The sequence below is a fragment of the Enhydra lutris genome, unplaced genomic scaffold (genome assembly GCF_002288905.1).
Source record: "Enhydra lutris kenyoni isolate GAN:26980312 unplaced genomic scaffold, ASM228890v2 scaffoldscaffold28, whole genome shotgun sequence".
Classification (NCBI taxonomy): domain Eukaryota; kingdom Metazoa; phylum Chordata; class Mammalia; order Carnivora; family Mustelidae; genus Enhydra; species Enhydra lutris.
This window is the reverse complement of record NW_019154112.1, coordinates 3,355,613-3,373,097: the sequence shown is the minus strand read 5'-3', so window position 1 is coordinate 3,373,097 and position 17,485 is coordinate 3,355,613. Positions and strand designations below refer to the sequence as shown.

Below are 17,485 nucleotides of genomic sequence, written 5' to 3'. Positions count from 1 at the left end.
TATCTAGGAGCACCAGTTGGTCTATGGGATCCATCCCCATGGATGAAACGAACTAAAACTGAGTAGGAGGCCCCAGTGGTACAAAGTGAATGGAACAGACCAGGACAGCACTGTAAGGGCTCTGAGAACAAAATTGTCTTTGGAATCACAGACCAAAAGAGTAGGCCAGGATGCATATTAACCCCCAAAAGGGGGACTGCCTGCTAAAATAAATAATTTGAATAGGATCCTGTGTCTCCTAATAAAATAATGAAAGGGTCCAAGATGCAATACAATATTGCTCTTGTCATAGAGAGAATTAGGAAAAGAACAATTTGAATGAGAAAAGACAATCAACAGGTACCAATACCAAGATGAATGAGATGTTGGAGGTTTCAAATGAGAAATTTAAAGCATTTATTACCAAATGCTTTGACAAGCAATTATAAATTTTCTTAAATGGAAAGAAAAGAAAATCTAAGTAAAGAAATAGCAGTTGTAAAGAAGAACTAATTGACAATTATAGAGCTCAAAGATAAAATAAATAACATAATTGGCAGGTGGGCTCATTAATAGAGTGGAGGATAGAATCAGCCGACATGAGAATAGAGCAAAGAATTTATTCAATTTGAACAACAGAGAGAAAATAGACCAAAAATTATGGACAGACACACTGAGATTGTTGGAGTAGGTACAAAAGCACTAGCATTTTTATCTTTGGAAATCTAGAAGAAGAGGGAAAAGAGTGTGGGACTGACAAAGTATTCAAAGAAATAATGGCTGAAAATTTCCCAAATTTGGATAAAGATATAAAATACACACCCAAGAATTTGAGTTAAATCCAAGTAGGATAAACCCCCAAAACCTGGAGTACTGAAATTGTGAAATCTAAACCAAAGGAAAAAGAAATCTTTTTTTTTAAAAAGATTTTATTTATTTATTTGAGAGAGAGACAGTGAGAGAGAGCATGAGAGGGGAGAAGGTCAGAAGTAGAAACAGACTCCCCCTGGAGCTGGAAGCCTGATGCGGGACTCAATCCCAGGACTCCAGGATCATGACCTGAGCCAAAGGCAGTTGTTTAACCAACTGAGCCACCCAGGCACCCAGAATAAAAATCTTAAAGGCAGCCAGAGAGTAGTGATATTATATTTTTAGGGGAACATTAAATTGAATGGCAGTGGATTTCTCATCTGAAACCACAGAGGCCAGGTAGAAGTGATGCAATGTTTTTCAAGTCCTGAAAGAAAAGAATTGTCAATCATGAATTCTTTATCTGGCAAAAGTATCCTTCAGGAATGAAGGGGAAATAAAGTGACTGAGACAAAGGAAAACTAAGAAAATATTGTCACTAGCAATTCTATCCTTCAAATGGGTAGAATGGATAAGAATGACTTAGGGTAGTTTCCTGAAGAGAAAGAAAATGATAGCAGAAGAAGGTTTGAGATTTCAGAAAGGATGGAACAGCTACAGAATGGGTAGAAATCATTCTAAATATAATAAGTTATCCTCTCCTCTTAATGAGTCCCTTAACTCATATTTGATGGTTGAAGTAAAATTGATGGCACGATTTGAAGTAGTGCTCAAAATATGTAGAAGAAATACTTGATATAATTATATTTAAAAAGTGAAAGTATATGGAGTACTAATGGTACTAAGGGTGAGGAATCTGTAATTCACTTGGACTGGAAAAATATCCATAACCATTGAGTGTAATAAATTACATGTGTATATTTCAACACCTAGAGCAACCACAGTAAGGGATAATCAAAGTAATATACCAAAAAAAGATTTAAAAACATGCTTATGTTCAAATAAAAAAGAGTACTTCAAAAACACAGAAATGCATATAGAGAGTGAGGTTAAAGTCTTGACCTCCATGAGTGGAAGGGAGGTTGAGGAAAATATCTCCAAACACTTGGGTACTATAAATAAGAGAGAGATGAGAGGATAGAGAAGAGCTTCCCCATCAGGAGTTGAAGCAACCCAGCATGACTTCTCTGAGATTAAAGGTGTCCCAGATATCACGACAACTGATAGACCTGAATGGCTATTGGAGAACTGGGATTTCAACTGGGAGCCTACAGAGCTGGGAAGGAGGTGGCTGAAAACTGAAGATAGGAAGAGTAGGGTATGGAGGAAAGAAGGGGGAGGTGGGGCAAGAGAGAGAGTAAAAGAGAGGGACAGCAAAATCATCAAGAGTGTAAATTCATTGGAAATGAAAGTACTTTATAAAGTATTCTGGTACATGCTATGTCCATACATAAAATATAAATAAGTAGAGTGCAGATGACAACTTCATTTTTATTTGGTCAAGAGGGCTCTTGCAGATATGGCTAGTTATGCCCATAGATGTGTCTTCTTGTTGTCCTGCTAGTGAAGTTAGTTGTGGGTTGAAAAAAATGGCACCCAGTCCTTTTAGTTAAATGACTATAAATGTCATCACATCTGGGTGCTTCCCTATCTCTACCCTCAGGCATCTGATGACATGGACACACTTTGTTCCTCAGATCCTAGTTAATAAATCCATCTCATGACTTCTCCGGTGTTGGGTTTGGCCAGCAAACCCCGAGACAACGAATGAAAAGACTACTCCAGACACCTTAGTAGGACAAAGGAGGGACCTGGGGACCAGAAGCTCTAGTGGTGAAAGGCCCCAAGCCAAGCTTTAAGTCCACATTTTTAGGGGGTCTTATCAATACATGAAGTGCAAATGCAAAACAAGGGGGAACTGTAACCTTAATGGTCAGGACAGTAATATATGGAGCAGTGTGTGATAAGGGAAGTAGTGCTTGTGATGTTCGTGCAAGGCAAGGAGGCAAGGAGTTTGTGACATATGTCACCACCACAGGTGCCTGTTTTTCTTCAAAATTTAAACATTCACTCCCTAGATGAGAACCTTGAGCGGCAGTAAGAATCAGGCTGCTTTCAGCCAAGAAACCTCAAAGGAAGCCCAGTGATCCGGGCACTCCTCTTTTGCCTTTCAGTTAGTCTTATCCAGGGAGATGTATACAAATCAGATTTTTTCATTCTTGGAACTGTGAATTCCTGCACTCAGTCATCACACACTGGCTATTTCAGTGAGTTCCTGACTCTCACACTTCTGGGTCCTGTAATTTGATAGGAAGGTGATGAGAACTTGGACTTTAAGGGGGCCAGTCTTAAATGAAATATAAAACTTAACCAGAGGCTATCACGGGGTAAGACACTGGGGTCCTTAGGAGGGGCTAATATATTTCCATTTGCGGGGGATGTGACTTTTGGGGGACCAGAAAGTAAAATATTGCAAACTGAATTCTAAAATGGGTCCCAGGAATGTTGACCCCCGGTATCCATGCCTTATAAAATCCCCTTCCCTTGAGTGTGGGTGGAATGTGCAAATGTGATGGGAAAATCACTCCTCTGGTTGGGTTATGCTTTGACCACAGTTGACATTAAGAAAGGGAGATGATTTTGGGTGGGTATGATCATCGAGGTGAGCCCTGAAAATGATTGACCTTCATCCCGAGAGACCCAGGAGGGTAATTGAGATAAGCACCTGGAGTCAGGTGTCTGAGTTGCCTTCCTCTCTGGCTAGGCCAGCAGTGGCTTCCCTGAGTAATGTAACGGAGTATGAGGAACACAGAGAACTCTTGAAAAAGTGAAGAATGCTGACTGGCTCAGAGGGAGACAACTGGCAGAAGCCTGAGCAACAGCCTTGAAGGTTTTAGCCAATCAGAAAAAGGGTTCTAAGCTGACAATTTTGTTGCTCATTGCAAAGTCTGTGCGAAGAGGCCTGTGAGCCTGGGCAATGCGCAGGTCTGATTCAGCCTCTACACACAGCCCCACAACAGAGTGGAGAGAATTTCCCCTTAAGACAAGAGGGAAGGGTTGGGCCAGACTTCTTCATTTATTCTGAGGGACACTGAGGTGGGGCTTGAAGGGACTAATGTACCTTCCAGGTCCCCTTCCGACCATGCACCTTGCCCCCCAGCCCTATTCCAGCTCTGATGTCCCTCCTTTCTCCTTTCATCCCACCATGGAAACCCTCCTTATTCTGATCCTAAGTACAGCACTGTGAGTGGAAGCTTGGGGACTAAGTCTCAGGTGCTCTGGAACCATGCACCTAGTACAGAATACTGAGCTGACTCACTGCTTTCATGTGCCGCTAATGGAAACTTCTTGTGTCTCTGTTCTATTTCTTTTTACCTGGTAAACTCCTTACACTCTGCTTTCAGATCCTGACCTCTGTTATAAAAGAACACAAAATATAGGGAAGAGATAGAAGGAGGGAGAGAAGGGTAGGAGATACTTAATGTTTTGTTTATCAGTGTTTGCCACCACTGTTGTAATTGCTCTATAACCATGTAACACTGACCCTAGTCATGGGCAAGAGGAGCCTAATAATTAATAGATCTGCTAAAAAGACACATTGATACTGTTGCCATTCCCAGTTTGATAACTTAGGGCTGGCCCAGTAAGTGCCACATCTGTGCACAATCTATTACTCTAACATCTCCTTCCTGGTCAACATCATTCAGGCCCCAGGAAATGTTTCTCCACATCTTTTGCTCTCTATCCATGAAACTAAAGGTGATTGTGTCTGACTTCTGTGAATGTTTGTGGATTGCACCTTTGCTGACATAGGATGACTGTGCTTAAAAGTGAACTTAACTTTTCAAATACTTTCAGTCAAAAAGCACAAATATAAAAGACTCTTGCATAATGAAGAATCACATGCCCACAGGACTGGGTGTCACCTTTTTTTTTTTTTTTTCTTTTCAGCTTGTTTTCTAGCTCTCCATATTAACCTGGTATTCCCAACAGTTGCACATGGCAGCTGAGGAACATTTTGTAATATTAAACAAGCCATATTAGGATTAAGTTTGTATATATAATGATCTGGATATAAAATGCATGAAACATGGTCCATGTTTTACCAAGAGAAGCCTAAGCAAAAGAGGTTCAGTAATTTGCTGACTCTCACAAAGCCTATTAGTGGTAGAACTGTAGCTCAAAACCATTTCCTCATAAGAACTATGCTCTTCCCACCACAATTTAAGGTTCCTCAGAGTGTCTAAGGTAATAGAAGTAGCCATCTCTGAGACAATAATTTTCTCTTTAATGAAAAATGATGCCACTTATTTCCTACTAAAAATCTCATGGATACAAACTAAAAATCCCAAATGTCACAAAGATGTCTCCTCTTGGTCATTTTTCATTCAGTTCTTTAAATCCCTGAGGCATTCAATCTCTAGAATTTCTGTAACTAGGAGAAAATCTTCAGCTCAAAAGTTCTTCTAGTATAATTTGATGGAGACATACTGCCAGGCTGAGAACCTTCATAAATAATTGGACTTAGAACCTTCCTAAAAACTGTCTGCCCAGAGACAGGTGAGGCATTTCAGTTCCAGTGGTGATTGGTTCACTTTCTAGGGACTTTGAACCTAGGACTGAGAACCTTCCTAAAAATTGAGATCCTTACTAAAAATTGTCTGCCCAGAGACAGATGAGGTGCTTCAGCTCTAGTGCTGATTGGTTCCCTTCCTAGGGACTCTTCAATCCTACTGTGGATGGAAGCCTTCACAGGTCTTTATTCTCTGAAGTGAGTACTCAGAGCCACCAGGTAGGAGCTGTGTCGACTACCAATTTTTCCCTTTTTCCCAGTGATGCCTGGGAAGATGGCCCTGTGGATCTCCAGAGGCCTCTGGACATCAGCTGTGATGATGATCTTGGTGGTGCTGAGTGTCCCAGTGGCTGAGGGCAGAGACTCTCCACGTAAGTGCGGTGAACCAGCTCCCCAGAGCCACCCCTCTGGGGAGCAGGGTCTGAAGGACTTTGGGGCTAGAGTGTGGAAGGGACTATGATCTCAGAATATAGTCTTTTATTATAGATTTTCTCTCTTTGGGGTAGGCAGCTGTGTTACATTCTCATTGCCACCTCTAAGCATGAGGACAATCCCCATCCGGTGGCTCAGTCCATCCTGGGGATGTTATAATGGGGAGGAGGAAACAAAACATGCATCTGCTACCACTGATGGGACAAAGTGACATTGGAGTTATTTTTGAAAATAGGAATATTTTGAAAGTAAGAAAATAAGAATCACAGCAAGATTTTTCATTTCAGGGTCCCCCAAGACCCTATGATCACACACTATGAGATTCTGTGTTGGAGAAATATAGGACAGGGATGGTCTCTGTAGTCTTTGTATTTGAGAAAAAGCACTCTACATTCCTGATTCTGAGTGGAGTGTGCAAGGATGCAAACTCTTGGTATTTGAGTGAAGCTGGCTGTGTGACCACAGACAGAAGTCTTAACATCCACTTTCACTAGTTTAGGTCAGATAGTAACTTGTGTGGGATTCGGAGACTTGAATTGATGGTGGACTGAATTTGACAGAAAGGAGAGTGTAAAGAAGAGGAAATAGCACATACTGAGAAACCATTTTAGCCACAAGATTAATGTCTTCATATAAATTCTCTCTGGATTTTCTTAACACCCCTATGTGTAGACATATTGACTTCCAATTTACAAATTATATGTATAATATAGGTACTGTGTTTAGTAACCTACTCAAGTTGGTAAGTGGCAGGGTTAACCGGAAATCTATTTTATCTCATTCAAAAGACTGTGTTCTTTCCATGAATAAATGTCTCTCTCTAGGACTTGGAATGTGTGTGTCCCTTCTAGCCCCGCAGGAGTGAGCAACCTTACAATGCAGCTGGGTGGGTGTGACAGAAACTCAGGGTAAACCCAGGCATTAGAAGGAAGGCCCTCTGCAGGGGATGAAGAGAATATGCTTATCAGGAGGAAGTCAAGCTTCATTTTCGACATTTCTCCTCATTCCCTTGAACTCTTGTGCTTAGGCAGACATTTGTTTGTCTCTGAGGTTCCCTAAAGTTCTATGGAAAATGGGATTTCATGTGAGAATGTCCTGATCTGAGCACAGGGATGGATATAAAATCACCCGGACTGCCCTGTTTTCCTCAGTTCTCAGGCTCAGGCAGGGCTCAGAGGTCGCAGGGTTTGTCCCTAGAGAGGGGCTTTCTTCCCTCCCCTCCCTGTATGAAGGCAGTTCTGGAAGCCCTCAGAGGGGGCAAGCAGGCCTGGGAAGGAGGATGCTCAGGGCAGGGGTGACAGGCATCCAAGGCGGAGGCCTTCGGGTTTATCAGGCCGCCTGCCAGTGCCCCACAAGGCCCGCGCTGTTCGGTGACTTTGGGTCGGGCTGAGGGGCGAGGGCCTGACTGACCTGCGGTGATTCTCCGCAGAGGATTTCGTGTTCCAGTTTAAGGGCGAGTGCTACTTCACCAACGGGACGGAGCGGGTGCGAGGCGTGACCAGATATATCTATAACCGGGAGGAGTACGTGCTCTTCGACAGCGACGTGGGGGAGTACCTGGCGGTGACCGAGCTGGGACGGCCGAGCGCTGAGTACTGGAACAGCCAGAAGGACATCGTGGAGCGGACGCAGGCCGAGGTGGACACGGTGTGTAGACACAACTATAAGATTGAGGAGAGGACGACCTTGCAGCGGCAAGGTGAGCGCTGCCAATCTCTCTCCACCGTCCCCAAGTCCAGCCAAGTCTCCGCGGGGGAAGGGGCGGGACCGAGCGGGGGCGGTGTCTCTCGGGGGTGGGGAGGGGCTACCAAACTTGGGACTGGGAGGCAGGGCGCGTCCTGGGGCAGAGGGGCGGGGACGCGGGGGCAGAGCTCCCGGACTGACCAGGCTTCCCAGCACAGTTCCCAGCTGAGGCGGGTGGGTCCTCCCAATGGGGCAGCACTTTCTCTGCCCTTTTCAACACTGCTGCGTCGCCCGGCTCCCTACTTGCGTGTTTGCTTTCTCTTTCCCCAGCTTTAAGTAAGCAGAGCCCAGGGCGCTGCCCATCCCTGCCCTGGTTCTGCAAGGAATGGTCCCACCCCCATGAGCCTTGGTAGGCTGGGCCAGGTGGGGGGAGAACACCTGGCACACGTGGTAAATATGTTAGTCTTCACAGGCCAAATTTTGACTTTTTTGTTTTCAAATTATGATTCATCTTATATGTGTTCTTAAATGGCTGGTACTAGTCCTGGACTTCTCTGAGGGGAGGAAATGCTTATCCTTGTCTGCCTAGTATATGACCCAGTGACTGTCAGGTAGTGTGAGTGCAAACTTCCGTGGAATAAACGAATAAATGTACTTGGCTGACCATTCACTAGACTCAAGGGAAAATAGAAAGGTAAATAAGCCTTAAAAATTGACTCTATGAATTAGTCTTTACTATTTTGCTTAATCCTTTAAGGTAAACGTTGTACCTTGGATCTTAATAACTTAGGTTTTGTGAATGCAAAGTTTAAGAAAAAAGTGTTTACTAAAATTATAAACTATATTTGCATGGTACTATAAGGCAGAATTTTAATTTCTTAGAAAATCTTAACTAATGTCAGAATAGGAAGAGCTGAGGATTTGGAGTCAATAAATTGATGCTATTAAATTATTGAGTAAAAATTGCTTCAGGTTCCCTTTGGCCTAAACCCTATTATCCTCCTTCCCTCTGCATCCTCTCCTCAGGACATCACCATTCACATCAAGGGTAGACATTCTGCAAGTTAATTGTAGCCATTTAATAAGCACCTACTTCTAGACAAATACCTTACCACACACTGCCTATATGACACCATTCAATTTCAAAACTAACTACCTTGCATATTAGGGATTAGCAAGCACTTTATATATGAACAGGTGTGGAAGGAAAGAAGTCCAGATTTATTATTTTTATTTTCAAAAATTTTATGAATAGTGTCCTGTGTAATACAGCAATCTAAAATTTAAAAATGTTTCATTTTGGGGCACCTGGGTGGATCAGTGAGTTAAAGCCTCTGCCTTTGGCTCAGGTCATGATCTCAGGGTCCTGGGATCAAGCCCCTCATTGGGCTCTCTGCTCAGCGGGGAGCCTGCTTCTCCCCCTCTCTGTCAAATAAATAAATAAAATCTTTTAAAAATTTTAAAATATTTCATTTTATCGATTAATATCAACAGAATAACTTTCATAGGATAATTACTATTATTTCTTCAGACTCTGAAAAGTAAGCTGACTCGTGTTTATTTGAACTAATAAAGTGGCCAAGCTCAGATCTTAATCCAAGACTCAGAATCCAGGGACCTTTCCACCCTGGTACCAAGACAGGACTCTTCTTTATGGGGAGACTTGCCGTGCAGTCTCACATCTCACTGTCTTTTCTTGTCTGTTACTCCCCTCAGTGGAACCTGCAGTGACCATCTCCCCATCCTGGACGGAGGTTCTGAACCACCACAACATGCTGCTCTGCTCAGTGACAGATTTCTACCCAGGCCAGATCAAAGTTCGGTGGTTTAAGAATGACCAGGAGGAGAAAGCTGGTGTGGTGTCCACTCCACTTATTAGGAATGGGGACTGGACCTTCCAGATCCTTGTGATGCTGGAAATGACTCCCCAGCGAGGAGATGTCTACACCTGCCATGTGGAGCACCCCAGCCTCCAGAGCCCCATCACAGTGGAGTGGCGTAAGGGACAATCTGTTTCCTTTCACCATGGGCCCCACAAGCCAGAGAGCAGAGCTTCCTCCAGCCCGTCCCATTCCATTCCTCATCCTTGATGTCACTCTGATGCCCATGGCAGGAGCATCAGAACAATCTCGATCTCATTGTCTTTCTAGATACTAGAGAGATTATTCTCCACACCCTGACCCTACAGACCAGCCCTGTAGCTCTGAAGGATTTATACTCTGGCTGGTGACTGGGGTCTTGGAGTCTGAGGTTAGGGACATGTTGGGAGGGGCAGGATTCAGCTTCCCCCTCTCTCTCACATACCCACTGGGTGCGAGGGTCTGTCAGTGGGTCCTTTCCTCCCCTAAGGGTGGCCAGAAGGGAGCACTAGGTTTGCCTGGCCCCTCCAGGTCCTCTACTTTAGACCGGACTTCAGGCTTCCCAAAGGGACGCTGTAGGGTGTGGGGACAGCCCTGACACTCAGGCTCTGCTCCCAGGGGCACAGTCGGAATCTGCCCAGAGCAAAACGCTGAGTGGCATCGGAGGCTTTGTGCTGGGGCTGATCTTCCTCGGTCTGGGCCTTATCGTCCGTCACAGGAGCCAGAAAGGTAAGGCGCTCTGGGGAAATGGGGGAGAAGGGCTGTGCCTGAGGCCCTCTGTTCAGGGGGGCCTGTGCCTCTGGATGTAGCTCTTTCCTTCTGACCCTGAAAGGAAGGAGGCTGGGCTGGTGGTGGGAGGAGATGGAACAACCTAGGGGGAGGCTTTGGACTCTGACGTTACTGGTTGAAAGGAGCCCCATCATGGAGGTCCCAGGTGGAGTATATTCTAGGGCTTCCTGACAGCTCATCATTGTCTCTCTGGCTCCTTTCTGAACGCTCCTTCTTTATGAGGGTCAGAGCCTCTGCTTCCCTTCCTGCTGGGGACAGTTTCATTCATTTTGGGGGATTTAACTTAGGGCAGTTAAAGTCTTCTGGTTGATGGGTAGGGACAAAGTAAAATTCCACTTAAGTTGCTTATCTTACCTCCCTTTGGGGTGAGTGAGACACTGGCTGTTTGTGTAATGAGACCTTTTTCTGTATCGTTTCTTTTTGTAGGACCTCGTGGGTCTTCGCCAACAGGTACTAGTTCTGCTCTTATTCGGTGGGGGTGTGGGCACCGGTGAAAAAAGGCAGAGCATGAGGTGAGTGCGCTCAGTTCATGGCCTCGTCCCTGCTACAGAGATCAAGAGTTAGGGAGAAGTTTGCCCAGTTTCTGTAGGCAGACCCAGAGTTGTTCCAGAACCAGGCCACAACATTGGTGGCGTCTTTCTGTGAAACGCGGAACCAGAGCTACGTCTTGGGTGTTAGACACCAGGATGATGCCCATGTTGTGTTTCATGTTGGCAGCTACTGCCTGTGAGAGTTTATAAATGAAAGGCTACTAGTGGTGGAAAGAAGGTGAGTTATCATTACATTTAGTAAAACTTAATATCCCCTGAAAGGATAACAGCTACTTCATAGCCTCCCACACATCTGTGTGCAGCTGGAGTGCCCTGTTCTCATGAGTTAATAATACCTTTCTAGAGATATTCGGGGAGGTGATGACAGTATGCCCTGGACCCCACCTTTCTCTGATGCTGCAGTGGACGTGAGAAGTGGGTAGAGGGCATGTCCCTCAGGGTCCCCTGTGCTGATTACCCTCTTTTCTACAGGGCTCCTGCACTGACATCAGAGGATACCTGGGATTCCGCCTTCTGTGTTGTCCGCCTGTCCTTGCCCAGAATTCCCAGCTGCCTGACACCCTGTCCCCCACATGGATCAGAGTCCTACAGTGCCTCTGACAGAGTCACCAGGTCACCTCCTGTGACCCCTGCCCCGAGGATCTGACTGTGGTGCTGCTTCCTGCACTGACCCCGGAGTCTCTGCCTGTGAGCTCCCTGCCAGCAGCATCTACTCCCGCCCCAAGGGCTTTTCTGTTTCCATTCTTCCTTCTCAGATGGTGCAAGAGGAGCACATTGAAGCCATTTAGCTGAATGTAGAGATCTTACAGTGATTAAACATGATTATGAGTTCTCTGTACCCTGAGTCTTCTTAACTGGGTGGAGGCAGGAAACCAGTGCAGAAGGAAAGGATCATAACTTCTCCTTGAAGGGAAACTAGGGGCACCTGTGGGTGCCAAGTGAAGAGCAGGCAGAGGAGAGAGAAGATCAATCCGATAGTTACATCCTTCATAGGTATTTGGTATTGTTCCCTGCAATGGCCTAAGGGTGTGCCGGCCTCTCTTTAGGTGTGGTGAGCATCGTGTATATAAGCTGACAGTGGGATTATGCAGGCACAGATATAGTGGCCCCTGGTGTCTCAGAGAACCACAGGGGTGTTTCCAGTATATCTTGGAATTCACATTGATCAAGGTCCATTTTTTTTTTCCTAAAGATTTATCTATTTACCTGACAGACAGAGATCACAAGTAGGCAGAGAGGCAGGCACAGAGAGAGGGGGAAGCAGGCTCCCTGCTGAGCAGAGAGCCCGATGTGGGGCTCAATCCCAGGACCCTGGGATCATGACCCGAGCCGAAGGCAGAGGCTTTAACCCACTGAGCCACCGAGGTGCCCCGATCAAGGTCCATTTTTATTTTGAGAAAATATAACTAACAATAAAAGTACTGTTTCTGGTTTCATGCGATAGAAACCCAACTCATGTTTACTTTGTTCATGTTACAAGGAAGTCTTGGGTCAAACTGATTTCAGAAGTTACTAGATCCAGACATTCAATGAGATCTTTATTTCCCTCTTGTCTTTCTGTTATATCTCTATTTATGTACCTTTCTTTCTATGTGTCTCTCTTTGTTCCTCATATTTCTTTCAGCGTGTCCCTCTGCATCTTTTTATTGTATTTCTTTACTGTTGTATTACTTTTAATGTATAATATTATGTTAGTATCTGGTGTGCAATACAGTGATTTGACAGTTCTGTATATTACCCTGTGCTTGCCACAATACATATAGTCACCATCTGTCACCTTATTACAATATTATTGACTACATTGCCTTTTCCTCTCCATGACTTATTTCTTTTATAACTCTAAGTTTGTACCTCTTAATCCTCTTCAGCTATCTTGCCTATCCTCCTATCCATCTCTCCTGTGGCAACCACTAGTTTGTTCTCTGTTTTTACAAGTCTGTTTCTGTTTTTTTTTTTGTTTTGTTTTTTTGTTTGTTCATTTGTTCTGTTTTTTAGATTCCACGTATAAGTGAAATCACATGGTATTTGTCTTTCTTTGATTTATTTCAGTTAATATAATACGCTGTAGCTCCATCCATGTTGTTGTAGACAGTAAGATATAATACTCTGTGGTAGAGTAATATTGGATTGTGTATATATGTCTCATCCTGATCCATTTATCTATCAATGGACACTTGGAAACTTCCTTATCTTGACTATTGTGAACATTGCAATCAACATAGGGGTGTCCCTGCACCTTTTTATGTCTGTCTCTGCCTCTCTGTCTCTGTTTTGTCTCTCATTCTTTCATTGCATTTCTGCCTCTGTCTCTCTATTTCTATCTGCACCTTTGCCATTATTTATCTGGATCCTTTTATTTCTGTCTGCATCTCTCTTTCTCATTACCACACATCTTATCCCATCTTTGTTTCCGTCTGTACATCTATCTGTCTGGTTCTGTTGTGTGTTTTTTACAGTATCTACTAACATTTGAACAATATTAGAAGATTCTGATTGGCCAAGCCTGAGCAACGTGCACATCTCTTAAAAACATCCTCACTTGCATTGGGTGCACATAACCAGCCTTGCATCCACCCCTTTTTCTGGGGACAGGTATTGGATCTTCCAGGTCTTGGTGAAACTGCAGATGACTCCCCAGTGGAAATATGTCCACACCTGCCATGTGGAGCACCCTCCAGAGCCCACCACAGTGGAGTGGTGCAAGGGGCAGTTTGTCCTTATATCATGGACCCAGGGGATAAGTGGCTGAGTTCCCCTCTGCTTCTAGAGTCCCTTTTTGGGGCACCAACTCACAACCATTTCACTCCTTATCTCCTGGACAGTCTCCTAATGGCCTTAATGAGCTAGGATTCTCAGAGGATAGGGTTCTTCTTGTCTGTGAACATAGTGACTTGTTGATTCCTGACAGGTGGTAAGGAAGTCACTGTACAGAGTGGCTCCTTTGATGTGACCCTGGCAATAAATGGTGGTCTCAATCTCAGTTTCCAAGTTTTGTTAGTAAGACATGTGACTGGGAACTTTACTTGGAGGTTATGAAGGGTAATGCCAATGAGTAATAGGCTTCTCACCTCCCTGCTCTCCCACTCACTCAGTGGACCTCAGTAGCCAATGGCAGGTCCTTTCATCTCCTGGACAAGGTCAGAATGGAGAATAAGGCTTCCTTGATGCCTTTGTCTTTCTTATTCATGTAAGTCGTCAGACATGGGCACTATGAAGGTAGACGAATACTGACATTCAGGATTTTGCTCTCCGAGGTCATGGTCTGAATCTGCCCTAACAAGATGCTGAGTGGTCAGAGTTTTGTACTGGTTTTGTCGTCTTCCTCAGGGTAGGCATTGTCATTCCCTATGGGAGTCAAGGGGGAGTGACACTCTTGGGAAAATGGGAAGGGATTGTGCTAGATGTCCAGAGAGCCCTTGGTCTCTGTATGTAGCTCTTTGCTTTTGACCCTGCAAAGTCAAGAGGTAGGGCTAGAGATTAAACCAGATTCAGAGTTTAGGGAAACAACGAGCTCTGATTTTTCTAGTTGAAACCTAAGCTCTATTGTGGTGGTAAGTGGTAGAGTGTATTCTAAGACTTTCTTATAGGTCAGCATTGTCGTCTTGGTCCTATGCAAGAAAGTTTCTTCTTCTCATTTTTTTTTAAGGTTTTATTTTTAAGTAATCTCTACACCTAAGGTGGGGCTCAAACTCAAAACCCCAAGATCAAGAGTTGTATGCTCCACCAAGGTAGCCAAACAGGTATCCTTTTAATAAGAGGATCAGAGTCTTCTTCCTTCTGTCCAGTGACAGTTTCATAGAAACAACTATTCCTTGCTGCCACATTTCATTGGGGGAACATAGTCTTTAACTGTAATTTAGTCAAAATAAGAGCAGCCTGTACAAAGAAGTTTGCTAACAAAAAGAGCTGAGTCTTATTAGGCTTATTCCTTGGAGAAAAATATATGGGTGTCCTAGAATAATCTACTGGTTGTGAGTATTTGGTCTTACTTTCAATCAAATGGCAGTATTCCTTCTTATTCATGGCCAAATGCCATTGTAAATAAATACCACATCTTCTTTATCCATTTATCTGTGGATATACTTAGGATATTTTCTTTTAAAAAAAATTTTTTTTTTTAAATTTTCAGCATAACAGTATTCCTTGTTTTTGTACCACACCCAGTGCTCCATGCAATCCGTGCCCTCTCTAATACCCACCACCTGGTTCCCCCAACCTCCCACCCTCCCGCCGCTTCAAACCCTTCAGATTGTTTTTCAGAGTCCATAGTCTCTCATATCTTAGCTATTGTGCTAAGATGTGAATAATGCTGCAAAAGACATGGTAGTGTAGATATTACTTTGATATCCAGTTTCATTTTCTTTGACTATATTCCCAGAAGTGAGATTGTTGGATCATACAGTAGTTCTATTTTAAATTTTTCAAGGAACATCCTTACTGCCTTCTATAGTGGCTATCTACCATACCAATTTACACTTTCCTCCTGAGAGTGCATAAAGTTCCCTTTTCTCCACATCCTCACCAGAACTTATCTCTTGTCTTTCTGATAACTCAAATAGGTGAGAGTTGCTATTTAATTGTACTTTTGATTTGCATTTCCTTGGTGATTGCCTAAGTTGAATATCTTTATATATATGTACTGCTGGCAATTTGTCTGTCTTCTTTGGACGAACGTCTACTCAGTTCCTCTCCCCATTTTTTAAATTGCGGTCTTCAAAGCTACATTTTTTTTTAAATTTTAAATTTTAACTCAAGTATATTTAACATACAGTATTATATAGTTTCACGTGTGTAATAGAGTTATTCAACAATTCTATATGTTACTCAGTGTTCATCATGATAAATGTAGTCTTAATCCCCAATGCTGATTTCCCCCATCCGCCCACCCACCTCCCCTCTGGTAACTCTCTGTTCTCTACAGTTAATAGTCCATTTTTTGATTTTCTCTTTTCTCCTTTGTTCATTTTGTTTCTTAAATTCCACACATGAATGGAATCCTATGGTATTTGTCTTTCTCTGACCAACTTGTTTTGCTTAGCATAATACTCTCTAGCTCCATCCACATCGTTGTAAATGACAAGATTTCTTCTTTTTTTTTTTTTTTAAATGGCTGAGTGATATTCCCTTGTGTATATATACCACATTTTCTTTATCCATTCATCAATCAATGGACATTTGGGCTCTTTCTATAATTTGGCTATTGTTGATAATGTTGCTATGAACATTGGGGTGCACGTATCCCTTCGAAGTAGTATTTTTGAATTCTTTGGGTAAATACTTCGTAGTGCAATTGCTGGATTGTAGGATAATTCTACTTTTAACTTTTTGAGGAATCTTCATAAAGTTTTCTAGAGTGGCTGTACCAGTTTGCAGTCCCACCAACAATATGAGAAGGTTCCCCTTTCTCTGAATCCTGAATACCTGTTTTTTCTTGTGTTATTAATTTTAGCTATTCTGACTGGTGTGATGTGATATCTCATTATAGTTTTAATTTGTTTTTCCTTGATGATGAAAGATGTTGAACATCTTTTTATGAATCTGTTGGCTATCTGTATGTTTTTTTCTTTTTAAATATTTTATTTATTTATTTGACACAGAGAGAGAGATCACGAGTAGGCGGAGAGGCAGAGAGAGGGGGAAGCAGGCTCCCTGCTGAGCAAAGAGCCCATGTGGGGCTTGATCCCAGGACCCTGGGATCATGACCTGAGCTGAAGGCAGAGGCTTTAACCCACTGAGCCACCCAGGCACCCCCTGTATGTCTTCTTTGGAAAAATATCTTTTCATGTCTTCTGCCCTTTTAAAAATTGGATTATTTGTTTTTTAGGGGTTGCGTTTATAAGTTCCTTATACATTTTGGATATTAGCCATTTATAAGATATGTCATTTGCAAATATCTTCTCCCATTCCATAGGTTACCTTTTATTTTGTGGACTGTTGCTGTCACTCTGCAGAAGCTTTTTATTTTGATGAAGTCCTCATAGTTTATTTTTACTTTTGTTTCTGTTGCTTCAGGAGACATATATAGTAAGGAATTGCTGCGGCCAATATCAAAGAGGTGGCTGCCTGTGTTTCCTCTAGGATTTTAATTGTTTATTTTCACACATTTAGGTCTTTAATCCATTCTGAATTTACATTTGTGTAAGAAGTGGTCCAATTTCATTTTTTTGCATGTTGCTGTTCAGTTTTCCTAACATCATTTGTTGAAGAGACTGTCTTTTTCCCACTGGATATTCTTTCCTGATTTGTCACAGATTGATTGACCATATGGTTGTGGGTTCATTTCTTATTTTTCTACTCTGTTTCATTGATCTTTGTGTCTGTTTTTGTGCCAATACCATGCTGTTTTTATCATTACAGTTTCATAATATACCTTGAAATCCAGAACTGTGATGCCACCTGCTTTGCTTTTGTTTTTCAAGGTTGTTTTGGCCATTCAGGGACTTTTGTGGTTCCACAAAAATTATAGGATTTTTTGTTTTAGCTTTGTGAAAAAATGCTTTTGGCATTTTGATAGGGACTGCAATGATTGTGTAGATTCCTGTGGGAAGTATGAACATTTTTTTAAATGATTTTATTTATTTATTTGACAGACAGAGATCACAAGTAGGCAGAGAAGCAGGCAGAGAGAGAGGAGGAAGCAGGCTCCCTGCTGAGCAGAGAGCCCGATATGGGGCTCAATCCCAGGACCCTGGGATCATGACCTGAGCTGAAGGCAGAGGCTTTAACCTAATGAGCCACCCAGGGGCCCTGGAAGTATGAACATTTTAACAATATTTGCCTTTCCAACCCATGAGCATGGAATATCTTTC

At 43.1% G+C, this 17,485-nt stretch overlaps 1 protein-coding gene across 4 annotated transcripts; it reads left to right on the top strand.

Moving 5' to 3' along the window:
* The first annotated feature begins 5,539 nt into the window (after positions 1-5,539).
* LOC111152356 (HLA class II histocompatibility antigen, DQ beta 1 chain) lies at positions 5,540-11,508 on the top strand. Of its 4 annotated transcripts, none has more exons than XM_022510867.1 (6): positions 5,540-5,733; positions 7,224-7,493; positions 9,194-9,475; positions 9,955-10,065; positions 10,552-10,637; positions 11,148-11,380. In XM_022510867.1, exons 1-5 carry the CDS (start codon positions 5,625-5,627, stop codon positions 10,617-10,619), a joined length of 840 nt encoding a protein of 279 aa, XP_022366575.1. In that variant the 5' UTR covers positions 5,540-5,624; the 3' UTR covers positions 10,620-10,637; positions 11,148-11,380. The 4 variants fall into 4 exon arrangements, with proteins under 4 accessions (XP_022366575.1, XP_022366577.1, XP_022366574.1 ...); XM_022510868.1 differs by having other exon boundaries at positions 5,541-5,733; positions 10,552-10,575; positions 11,148-11,508; XM_022510869.1 differs by lacking the exon at positions 10,552-10,637 and having other exon boundaries at positions 11,148-11,504.
* Positions 11,509-17,485: the final 5,977 nt, after the last annotated feature.

Excerpts from the sequence above, each read along its gene's own strand:
- LOC111152356 (XM_022510867.1), top strand. The coding sequence starts at position 5,625 with ATGCCTGGGAAGATGGCCCTGTGGATCTCCAGAGGCCTCTGGACATCA. Across the intron at positions 5,734-7,223 it reads TGAGGGCAGAGACTCTCCAC|AGGATTTCGTGTTCCAGTTT; the intron begins GTAAGTGCGGTG and ends GATTCTCCGCAG. Across the intron at positions 9,476-9,954 it reads CCCCATCACAGTGGAGTGGC|GGGCACAGTCGGAATCTGCC; the intron begins GTAAGGGACAAT and ends CTCTGCTCCCAG.